Here is a 13,027-nt window from a genome sequence, read left to right as displayed (position 1 = left end):
AAGAAGACTGGAGAAGAATCGATGCATTTGAATTATGGTGTTGGATTGCTGGTGTTAAGTATCACTGAATCGGTTCCGACTCACAGTGACCTGTATAGTGTTTCCAAGAAGTGGCTAGTGAGTTTGAACTGCCAATCTTTTCATTAGCAGTCAATGCTTGTCCTAGAATGCCACACCAGGACTCCACTGTGTTGGATAAGACTACTGAAAGTACGATGGGCTGCCAGCACTTGTTTTGGAAGAAGTACAACCAGAATACTTCTTAAAAGCAAGAATGGCAAGACCTCATCTCTAGTACTTTGGACATGCTCTCAGGAGGGACCAGTTCTTGGCAAAAGACATCATGTTTGGAAAAGTGGAGGGTCAGCAAAATAGAGGAAGGCCCCCAATGAGACAGGCTGACACAGTGGCAGCAACAAAGGGCCCAAACACAACAACGATTGTGAGGCAGACTATTTATGAATTTTCAGCCACTGGAAATCTTATGAACAGCAGCGGAACACTATCAGATATAGTACTAGAAGATGAAAACATTATACATTGGCGGCATCAATGGGCTCCAATATAACAACAAATGTGAGGAGGGCACAGGACTGGGCAGTGCTTTGTTCCATTGTGTACAGGGTCACTAGGAGTCAGAACAGACTTGATGGCACCTAACAACAACAAATAAACAACAACATAAAGAAAGCTAGAAAGAAAACTGAGTAAAACAAATCAACGTCATTAGATCCAAACACAAGTTTTTATAATATATTCTTACTTTTGTATAAGAACAGGGAGGAAATCTTCAATAAAAAAAGTACTCAAAATATCAAATAAATTTCAACAATTTAAAAACTCTTTTCTCTGTAACAAGTGGCTCATATAATTATACCATGAAAACTCATACACACTGAAGAATTCACTTCTTAACCGAAGACACTTCCATTTAGCAGCAGCACAATGCTACGAAGAAGTCAGGTTCAGACACATGGACTTAAAGTAAGCAAATGCTTAGTCTTTCCCTCTGTAAATCAGCGGACTACACAAAGTCATGATTCTTTCATACTTACCACTGTACCAAGAAACTGAATGTTCATGTTTCCACCTGCTTCACGAGAAAGACACTGGAAAAATAGAAAAGGTATAAAAATGAATTAGCCAAAATGGATCAAGGATGTAAATGTTAAACTAAAACTATTAAATTATTAGAAGAAAACATAGGGATGTGGCTGCAGGGCCTACAGTTTTCACAACTGAATAGGTATTATAATAAAATCATGAGCAACGAAAGAGCAAATAGGTAAATGAGACCTCATAAGAAGTAAATATTTTTGCTCATCAAAGAATTTTATTAAGAAAATGAAAAGATTGATTACAGAACAGAAAGTTATCTTATTGGGAAGCATATATCAGAAAAGGGTCAAAAACCCAAAATAGATATAACATTTCTACAACATAACAACAAAAAGGCAAGTGAGTAAAGGACTTGAACAGACATTTCACTAAACAGGAAATTCAACTGGACAATAAGCATGAGAAAATGCTCATCATTAGCCATTAAGATAGATGCAAATCAAACCACGAAGAGTTAGCATTTCACTCCCACTATGATGGCTAAGATTCAAAACAAAACAAAACAAAAAAACAAATGTTGGTGAGGATGTAAGTCATTGCTAGTGGGAATATAATATAGTACAGTCCATGTTGAACAGTTTGGCGGTTACTCAAAAAGTTAAACAAAGGACAACTATATGACCCAGCAATTCCAATCGTAGGCAATACCCAGGAGACCTGCCAACAGCAACACTAACAGACACATGCAGGTCAATGTTCATTGTAGCACTATTCACAATAGCCTAGAGGTGAAAACAATGTAAATGTCCAGCAATGGGTGAACGGACAAACATAATGTGGTAGATACATACAAATGGCATACTAAGCCATAAGCACCGATACATGCTGCAACATGATGTACCCTGAAAACCTTATAATCAGTGAAATATGTCAGCCAAAAAAGGGGAGATGTTACATGATCTCACACTTAAGAAATAACAAGAATAAACAAATGGATACAGACCAAGTTTACTAGTGGCTACTAGTGGCTATAAGGAGCTCTGGTAGCGTAGTGGTTACGAATCGGGCTGCGAACCTTAAGGTCAGCAGTTCGAAACTACCAGCCGCTCCGCGGGAGAAAGATGAGGCTTTCTACTCCCGTGAGGATTTACACCCTCGGAAACCCTGTACAGGGTCGCTATGGGTCGGCTCTGACTCAACGGCACTTAACAACAACAACAACAACTAGTGGCTATGAAAGGTAGGGGAGTTCTGGTGTGGTGCTGTGAACTAATGCGTCAGACTGCAAAGTCATCTGAACTGCAAGGTAGGTGGTTCAAGCTCACCAGCTGTTCCTTGGAACTCTATACAGGGTAACTATGGGTCAGAATCGACTCGATGGCACTTAACAACAACAACCAGAGGTAGGAGAGAGGGGAAGAAAAGGGAGCCACTGTTTCCAAAGCAGGTAGTTTCTGTTTATGGTAATGGGAAATATGGCAAGAATTATTGGTGCTGGATGTACCACATAATAAATGAATAGATATCACTGAATTCTACACCATGTTGTTGTGAAGTGCTGTTGAGTAGGTTCTGACCCATACTGACCCTGTATAGGGTTTCCGAGGAGCAGCTGGTGAGCTTGAACTGCCGACCTTACAGTTCAAACGGCTTTGCAGTCTGGCACATTAACCCACAGCGCCATACCAGGACTTCAAATTCTACACCCAGGAAATGGCAAATTGACAAATGTTGTGATTTATATAGTTTTACAATAACACAGAAATGAATTAGCATCCACAAAAACACTTGTACAATAAGCAGCTCTACTCACACTAGCAACAAAAATGTAAATGCCTATCAACTGATGGATTTATAAAATACAGTATATCCATATAACACATTACTATTCAATAATAAAAAGAAATAAGGCACAGATACATGTACTATATAGATAAACCTTGAAGCCATTCTGTTAAATGAAAGAAGTTAGTCATAAAAGATCATATATTGTATGATTCTATTGATATGCAATGTCCAGAGTAGGAAAATACAGAGACAGAAAGTAGGTTAGTGGCAGTTGCCTGGGAGATGAGGTTTGGGGAGAAGTGAGTGAATGATATAAGATTTTGGTTTTAGGGAAATGAAAATGCTCTAAAATTAATTACATACCTTTGTGACTAGGTTAAAACTCAATGAAGAATAAACTTTAAATGTATGGATTATATGCTATGATGTGAATACAATGTACATTACAATACATTGCTATTAGGTTCTGTCAAATCAATTTCAGCTCATAGCAATATTGTGTACAGAGTAGAACTGCCCTATAAGGTTTCAAAGGCTACAATCGTTTTAAAAAACTCTTTATTATAATTAAGTGGAGGTTTACAGAGCAGATCATCAGTTTTACATTCAACAAATCATACACTTAATTTTATCTCAGTGAATGCAATCTTCTCCATGTAAGAACAGTTACCCACTTCTTCTCTGTAGGTTTTGTTTCTATTCCTCCATCCTTCCCAATCCTTTTGAACTCTGTCCTTTGATCCTGAATGGCTGACCATTCCAATGAAAAGCATACCTTAGTGGAGTTGTTGTCCCCCCTATATACCTACCTACTGCTTCCCTGAACACTTAGCAATGAGGGTGAATTACGTTCCACACCTGGTAACGGCCGAGGCCCAGAGTTGTGGGTTCCCCCAGTCTCTTTCTAACCAGTAAGCCTAGTTTTTTATAATTTTGATTTATGTTCTACATTTTCCTATCCAGGATTTATTTTCTATATTTTTTCCTATCCAGGATTTATGTTCTACATTTTTTCCTATCCAGGATTTTCTAATGTGATCCCTTGGACATCTGATAGTGGTAGTAGCTGGACACCATCTAGTTCTTCTGATCTCAGAATCAGGGTGATTAGTGGATTCCAAACATCTTTAATTTTAATCACTCTTCTTTCTTCTGCACATGGAGAGACCTTACACGGCCACTCATCAGTTTTTAACATCCCAGTGGCTACTCGCCAAAGTAGAATGTAGAACATTGTCTATGTGGACTATGTTACATCAGTTGAGCATAATGTCCCCTGAAACTATGGTCCTGAGCCCCTGGGCCCAGAAACCCACTGCCTTAATATGCTTAGTAATATTTAAGAAGTTTTCCACATTTTGCCCCATGTATGTAATGCCACGTTGGAAGTCCTGGTGTGGTGCTGTAGGATAAGCACTGGGCTGCTAACTGCAAGGTTGGTGGTTCAAACCCACCAGCTGCTCCTTGGAAACCATATACAGGGTTGTTATGAGTCAGAATTGGCTAAACAGCACTAAACAACAAGAATGCTCTGCTACTTAAATTCTCTATGCAACCATTGATCCATCTATTGAAAACATGTAGATCATTGCTAGCTGAATTAAGGTTCATGCTACAACAGACTTTCAGACAAGGACGTGGAACAAGGGATATCACTGCTAACGTCACATGGATCTTGGCTGAAAGGTGACACCACCACAAAGATGCTTACCTGTACTTTATTACCTATGCAAAAGTTTTCGACTGTGTAGGTCATGATAAACTATGGAAAACATTGGGGAGAATGAGTATTCTGGAACACTTAATTGTGCTCATGAGGAATCTGTACCAAGAGGCAGTTGTTTGAACAGAACAAAGGGACATTGAATGATTTGAAATCAGGAAAAGTATGCTCCAGGGCTGTATTCGTTCACCAAAGTTAAATTTAAACTCTACGATGAGCAAATAATCCAAGAAGCTGGATTATATGAACAAAAATGTGGCATCAGGATTGCAGGAAGACTAATCAACAACCTATGATATGCAGATGATACAACCTTACTTGCTGAAAGCAACTAAGACTTAAAATACTAATAAAGATCAAAGACTACAGCTGCCTTCTGTATAGGTTGCACCTCAACGTAATGAAAACAAAAATCCTCATCACTGCCCCAATAAATAACATCACAATAAATGGAGAAAAGATTGAAATTGTCAAAGGCTTCATTTTGCTTAGATTCACTATCAACATTGACGGAAGCAGCAGTGAAGACATCAATGTATTGCATTAAGCAAATCTGCTGTACAAGACCTCTTTAAAGGGTTCAAGAGCAAAGATGTCAGTTTGAGGACTAAGGTGCACCTGACTCAAGCCATGGTATTTTCAATAGCTTCACATGCATGTGCAAGTTGGACAATGAATATGGAATGCTGTGGAAGAATTGATGTAGTATGGTGTGGGGAAAGAATATGAAAAGTACCATGGAAGGAAAAACAAATCTGTCTTGGAAGTAGTACAGTCAGAATACTCTTTAGAAGCCAGGATGGTCAGTCTTATCTCTCATACTTCAGACATAACTATTTGGAGGAACCAGTCAGGGGGTACAGCATCATACTTGATAAAGTGAAAGGTCAGTGGAAAACAGGAAGACTTCCAATGAGATGGAATGGCATGGTGGCAGCAGCAATGGGCTCAAGCTTAACAACAACTGTGAGGATGGTGCAGGATGATCAGACAGTGGTTCATTCGGTTGTGCACAGGGTCACTATGACTCAGAACTGATTTGATAGCATTCAACAACAACTATAAGTGACTAAGGAGTTCTGGTGTGGCGCTGTGGGTTAATGTGCTGCAATGCAAAGTTGGTCTGAACCACAAGGTTGGTGGTTCAAGCTCACCAACTACTCCTCGGCACCCCTATACAGGATCACTATGAGTTGAAACCAACTTGACAGCACTTAACGACAACAACAAAAGACTAAGGGAAAGAGAATAGAATTCTAAAATTGATAATTACAATTCAATATAATAAGTAATATTATATTGTCATAAGGTAATGTGGCAACAAAGGCCAGATTAATTAAACACCCAGAAAGGTTAAGGACGACTTGTATAAAGACTTTAAAAACAAAATCATGTTTGGAAAAACAGAAGGTTTGCGAAAAAGAAATAGACCCCAACGAGATGGACTGACACAGTGGCAGGAGCAGTGGGCTGGAACAAAACAACTGTGAGGATGGCACAGGTCAGAACACTGTTTTGTTCTGTTGGGTACAGGGTCACTATGAGTTGGGTACAGGGTCACTATGAGTTGGGTACAGGGACACTATGAGTTGGGTACAAGGTCACTATGAGTTGGGTACAGGGTTACTATGAGTTGGGTAGAGGGTCACTATGAGTTGTGTACAGGGTCACTAAGAGTTGTGTACAGGGTCCCTATGAGTTGGGTATAGGGTCCCTATGAGTTGTGTACAGGGTCACTATGAGTTGGGTATAGGGTGAGTTGGGTATAGGGTCCCTATGAGTTGTGTACAGGGTCCCTATGAGTTGTGTACAGGGTCACTATGAGTTGTGTACAGGGTCACTATGAGTTGTGTACAGGGTCACTAAGAGTTGTGTACAGGGTCACTGTGAGTTGTGTACAAGGTCCCTGTGAGTTGGGTATAGGGTCCCTGTGAGTTGGGTAATAGGGTCCCTATGAGTTGTGTACAGGGTCCCTATGAGTTGTGTACAGGGTCACTATGAGTTGGGTATAGGGTCACTATGAGTTGGGTACAGGGTCACTATGAGTTGGGTACAGGGTCACTATGAGTTGGAACCACTTCATAACACCTAGCACCAAGGAGTACAGTGTGCTTAGGAAAGAGGATAAAAATGTTTGACCCTTCCTTTTTATTTACCAGTTCTCAAAATAGTTACTATTTCCCTTTTGTTCTCCAAAAGTGATTAAATTGGTGTGTTATTTTTGTTTTTCTCTTTGATACTCATTATGAATTCATGGACTTTAAGCATATCTTATGTGCTTAAAGCCACCACAGTTCTCATCCTTATTGATGCTCAAATTGCCTCAAGTTGGCTCTTGAGTCCTTTTAACATGACCCTAGTCTTTGATCGCTCACTTTCTTTGTCATATGATGAGATGTATGAGGCTCATCTCTGCCTGATAGGGAATAGGACATTGTTCCAAGAAGCTTTTTTGTTGTTTTGTTTATTGGGAAATGTTATTGGTAGACAACAATCAGAGTACTAGGGATATTCCTTACTAATCAGCCTTTTCAGAGAGCAGAGGAAGGAAATGTGTACATTTATTTGTATGTATATGGTAGAAAGATGAGGTTTTCTGCTCCAGCAACGATTTACAACCTCAGAACCCCAAGACAGGGTCACTATGAGCTCTGAGCGGGAACTGACTCAATAGCACTTAACAACATATGCATTTTAACAAGAATCACCTGGGAATCTTGCTAAACTGTATGTTCTCATTCAGTATTTATTTATAATTTCTCAGTAGGAGGTAGAACCAGAATGAACCAGTTTAAAGCCCTGGTATAAACTTTCTCTGTGCAAGGTAATATTTGTCTCTGTAAACACTTTATTTAAAAAAAGCTTTTATTTTGAATTGAGTGAAAATTTACATGATAGAACATCAGTTTTGCATTCAACCAATCATATTTTGTTTCAATGCAATGATTACAATCCCCTCCGTGTACTTCAGCAAAAAGTATTTGCCTCTATTCCCTCTTTTAAAAATTTTTTTATGTATACAAAACCACACAGGAATATATAATCATTTAAATAACCAAAGGGCACATCTGCAAACCAGCCTCCTGGTCACCAGCACACAGCCTTTATCTTTCCATAAGCCTAAAGTCCTCAGCTGCTCTATCTCTCCATGCCATCACCTCTGCCTCCGTCTTTGGTGTCGCTACTTCTCTGGATAGGATCCCACATTCCACTCATGTTCTTCCCTCTTGATGGTCCTAGGATCCTCTGTTCCTGGAATGTAAGATTAACTACTCCCCCCTTTTTGTCACAGATCTATCTTTACAGTTGTGACAATCACAATTAGTCATGATAACAATTACTATTGAACCAAAAGAATCCGATCCTATTCCCATCTCCTTTCACCAGACCCATCTAGACAAGAGGAAAACTATTCAGTGGGGAGTCTACCTTCCCTATCTCGCTCTGAAACTAAATTCCCTCTTGAAAACTTGTAAGCTAGCCTCTTTGAGCCTTTATAGCTGCCCTCCCCCATTTTAAATAGCCAATATCTAAGTTGCCCCTCCCTATTAATACTATGTAAGAGGGGATAGGCTTGATCCTTGATGTGAAGACTCCTTCCTTCTTGATTGGTGTTTTGAGCTACTACGTCCACGAGTAAAGGTAAAATTGTAGCAATTAACACTTGCTTCCTTTGTCAAATTTCTTTATCTTTCTCTAGTCGAGTTCTGATCATCAAGCTATCCAAGCTAGGCCAAATGGGTACTATCTGCAAGTTTGGATATTCTTGTGCACCTCCCCCCACTTCATATTAGCTGGCTGCTTCAATCTCAGCTCTAGTCTCCAGGGGCTAAGTCAGTGTCCATGAGCTCAGGAGTTCCCAAGTCTGCCCAAACTTCAGATCAACCAGCCCTTCCTCTTTTCTCTGTCATCTATGAAGTCTATGGAACATTGTGAAACTCATCCCATATCTTCATTACTGCCTTTCCCCCACTCCCAGTCACAAGTAGACCAATATGGTCACTAGCTTGCTTTCAAGCCTGTTCATGTGTTTCCTCTGAGTTTCAGTCTTGGAAGGGGGTTTGTCCTGAAGGGCCTCGATGGCTCCCAGGTGAACAGCTTGCTTGTTCTTGTAATAGCCAAAGAGTTTGTTTGTTTGTTTGTTTTTCCTGTTGGTCTTTCTTTCAAGAAGTATCTTCTGTTCCTCTAGCTGATCTGGGTTGGTCTGCGTGTCCTTTTAAGTGGGAATGTCCCACCTCAGAAGGTTCTGGATGGAGTTCAGCATTCTACCCTAGGACCCATACTCTACAAAGGCTCAACAAGAAGCCTATTTAACTGGGAAAATTCTAGAATCAGCAAATACTTTCCTGTAGAGACAGGGACCCTCCTACATTGTTGATGGAACTCTAAAATAGTTTAAAAAAAAAAAAAAAAAAAACTCTGGAGAATGGTATGGTGCTTCCTAATAAAGTTTAAAATAAAAATACCTCATGACTCAGCAATCCTTCTACTTGGTATACAACCATAAGAGATACGAGTCAGGACAAGAGTAGATATACTGATGTACACTGCAGCACTGTTCACAAGAGCCAAAAGATGGAGACAGCCTAAATAGCCATGGAGAAGAATGCATAAGCACACTTTGGTACATACACACAATGGAATACTATGCAATGGTGAAGGATAATGAAGAATCGGAAAAACACCATACAACATGATGAACCTAGAGGGCATTTTTGCTGAATGAAATTAGTCAATCACAAAAGGACAAATATTATATGAGACCAATACAAAAACTTGTGAAAAGGTTTTTATATAAAAGAAATATTCTTTGATGGCTACCAGGAGTGGGAGGGAGGGCACAGTAATTCACTGGCTAGAGGGCAGACATGTTAGCTTAGGTGATGGTAAGGGCAATATACATAAAGAGAGAGGATGGCAGAAGAGTAATGAAGACAGGTTAAGAAACAGGTATGCAGAGGTTAAAGGGGCTAGAGGTAAATTGTGATATATACACAACCTTAAAACAACAGTGTTCTATGCGTAGATACAGGGACTGAGATCTAGGCTGAATGGATAATGAAGGAAGAGTGGTATATATATCTCCACAAGTATATAAGAGTTTGAAAGAGGATATTTGTACATGAGTTATTTATCTTTTCTGCAAACATAACTATAAATGTGGTAAAGCACACAGCTAGCAAAATGATGAAAACTTTCTAGACATTATCTGACATCCTAAGGTAATAAGTTTATGGGCCTCGGGGCTCAGGACCATAGTCTCAAGGGACATCATGATCAACTGGCACAACATAGTCCACAAAGACAATGTTTTATATCCTGCTTCTGTGAGTAGCATCTGGGATCCTGAAGCTCATGAGTAGCTGTCTAAGGTACAGCTATTGGTCTCTCCATGTGCAGAAGAAAGAAGAGTGATGAGAACTGAAGATGCTTAGAATCAATTAGTCGAATGGACTAATGGAACATGTAAACACCAGTATCCAGGACTATGAGACCAGAAGAATTAGACGTTGGTCAGTTACCACTATCAACTGCCTGATCACATTAGACGGTCCTGGATAGAGTGGGTGAAAATGTGGAACAAAACTCAGTTTTTAAATTAAAAAAAAAAAAAAAAAGACTTCATTTACTGGTCAGATAGACATTAAAGGAACCTGAAACTCTGGCACTGGATCACCCTTCAAGTCTAGAAAGGAACTCACCCTCATGGCCCAATTTTCACCTAAGCAGTGGATAAGTTTCTTAGAGGGGGTGGGGCAACAGCGCTGGTGAAGAATGTTTACCATGGAACAATCATTCAAAATCAAAAGGGCAACAGTTTCCTAGGGACAGAGTTGAGAAGGAACAGGAAGGTGGGTGGAATGCAAATGACAACCACAGGGAGGAAGCCGGATAACTGTTGTTGCAGGGAGGGGATTGTAATCATTGAGATGACACAAATGTATGATTTGTTAAATGTAAAGTTGGTGATATTCTCTGTAAACCTTCACTCAGTTCACAATAAAATGTTAAAACAAACACTTTCCTGTATCTTTTCTTGCTAACTACTTTTAAGTAACCAACCCAGAGCTGTTCACCATTCTAATTCAATGTGAAATTTGTATAAACTGTTCCATCAGCCCCAGTTTCTTTTTCACTTTTTTTTTTTTTAGCAAATCCCTGCTCATTTTTTAATACCCAGCACTAATGTCTATATATAAGGAGGAGCTCTGGGGATGCCGTAGGATAAGCACTGGACTGCTCACTGCAAGGTAGTTCAAATCTACCAAGTGCATCACAGGAGAAAGATGAGGCTCTAAGATTCCATAAAGACTTGGAGTCTTAGACCCAAAGAAGGTTACTCTGAGTCGGAGTTGTTTTGTTGTTGTTTTTGTTGAATAGGCTTAGACTCAATTAGTCCAATAGACTAATGGAACACGTGGACGTCAGTCTCCATCCCTCTGAGACCAGAAGAACTGGGCAGTGCCCAGCTACCCCTGCCAATTGCTCTGAAAGGGATTACATTAAAGGGTCTCAGATAGAGTGGGAGATAACGTGGGGGAAATTCAAAATTATTTATTGCCCAGAGAAATAGGCTTCTTGTTAAGCCTTTGTTGAGTACGGGGCCTTAAGTGGAATCATGAACCCCACGCAGAACCTTCTGAGTTGAGCTAGTCACACTTGAAAAGACATGTAGACCAACCCAGAACAGCTTGGAGACCAGAAAATTCTTATTGAAAGGAAGACCTGAAGAAAATAGTGGACTATTTGACTTTTTGAGTTTCAAAGCAAGAAGCATCCAGGAAAGAAAAGTCAGTCCAACAGGGAAAATCCCCTTCTAGGACTGAAGTTAAAGGGGACCTGAGAGCAGTCTAGTATGCTCGTTGGTGAACACCTGGTCTATGTGTCTATGGAAGTAAGGAAAGCATAGCAATGAAGACATGGGCTGAATATGGACAAGTTCCATTGGCACCTGTTGACCATGAGATGAGAGAGAGAAGAGGAAGGGCTGACTGACTTAGCTTGGATGGCTAAGGTTGCACTAACCAGAGCATGACCAGTTGAAGAAAAGATGTTTAATAATGTGAGCAAGTGAGAATTGTTACAATTTGATGGACTGGACTTTTGTTTATAGATGCAATTGCACAACATTCTAACCAGAATGGGAGACTCTTTAAATCAAGGAATATGCTTGTCTCCTCAGTGTACTGGGTTGAGAAGAATGGACAATTCAGACATCAGGCATCTAAAATGGGTGGGCTATAAGGTATGAAATGGCTGGCTTACAAGCTTTCATGTGTGTGCTAAGTTTCAGAAGGAGGAGAGTAAGGTAGATTCTCCACTGAGCAGTTTTTCTCTTTTCTAGATGGGTCTGGTGAAAGGAGGTGGGAATGATGCTGATAGGATTTTATGATTCAATTCTAACTGTCACAGTTGTAATTTAGAAGATGTGTAACTAAAAGGGGAGAGTAGTTCATCTTTCATCAGCGGACCTGACGATTCAAGGACCGTCAAGAAGGAAAAACATGAGTAGAATGTGAGATCTTGACCTAGAAATGCAGCGGCAGCAGAGACAGTGGCCATAGAGAAACAGACCAGATACAGGGTCACTATGAGTCAGAACAGACTTGATGGCACTTAACCACAAGTCTCTAACACTGTACACAAAGCATTATGACCAGCTGCTATTTTCCTTCTTCAAACACTTTCTTTGATAGCTCAACAGCTATCTCACTCCCCTGGTTTAGCTGCCTTTGCTGGATCCTCTTCCTCTTTATTATAGAGTGCATCAGGATCCAGTCTTCAGTCCTCTTCTTCTTTCCGTCTATATCCTTCCTCATCATCATAAAGAAAATCTATATGCTCCAGAATATTAAGTTTATGTTCCAACTACAGGCTGAAAAAGTTAACCTCAACACTTGGCTATCTACTACACATATGCAACTTAATCAAATTCCAAACAGAATTTTTACCTGTCTCCCCAAACCTGCTCCTCCCCTAACTAGTCTTTCTATCTCAATAAATAACACCACTATTCATCTCAGTCCTGTAATGGCACTACAAAATACGTGCTGGGTTGTTACCAACATGGTCAGCAGTTCAAACCCACCAGCCACTCTTGGAAACCCTATAGAGGGTTGCTATGAGTTGGCACTGACTTGACAGTTCATAGCAACAATAACAGTCATTCATCTGTGGTTGTTAACTCAGAATTCCTTCATTTCTCTCACATCTGATATCTGTCAATCTTTCCTGTTCTCCCTCCAAAATATATCCCAAAGTAGCTTGCTTCTTAATCATAGTCCAAGCTTGCTCCAAGCACTTTTTTCTGTAAAGAGTCACATTATTGTTGTTAAGTGACATCAAGTTGGTTCCAACCCATAGCAACCTGGTACAGGGTTTTCAAGGTTGGAACTGCCAACCTTGTGGTTAGCAGTCCAATGCTTATCTAACAATGCCACACCACAACCCACAGCA

At 40.0% G+C, this 13,027-nt stretch overlaps 1 protein-coding gene across 1 annotated transcript in view; it reads right to left on the bottom strand.

The window, feature by feature from the left end:
• The window catches only part of PCCA (propionyl CoA carboxylase, alpha polypeptide), a 605,786-nt gene that overhangs the window by 95,647 nt on the left and 497,112 nt on the right, over window positions 1-13,027 (bottom strand). The window contains exon 23 of the mRNA XM_006846664.1: window positions 1,056-1,109. Coding sequence (XP_006846727.1) covers window positions 1,056-1,109 — 54 coding nt within the window. The remainder of the gene's footprint in view (window positions 1-1,055; window positions 1,110-13,027) is intronic.

The sequence above is a fragment of the Chrysochloris asiatica genome, unplaced genomic scaffold (assembly GCF_000296735.1).
Source record: "Chrysochloris asiatica unplaced genomic scaffold, ChrAsi1.0 scaffold00029, whole genome shotgun sequence".
Classification (NCBI taxonomy): Eukaryota; Metazoa; Chordata; class Mammalia; order Afrosoricida; family Chrysochloridae; genus Chrysochloris; species Chrysochloris asiatica.
This window is presented reverse-complemented; position numbering and strand designations above follow the sequence as displayed.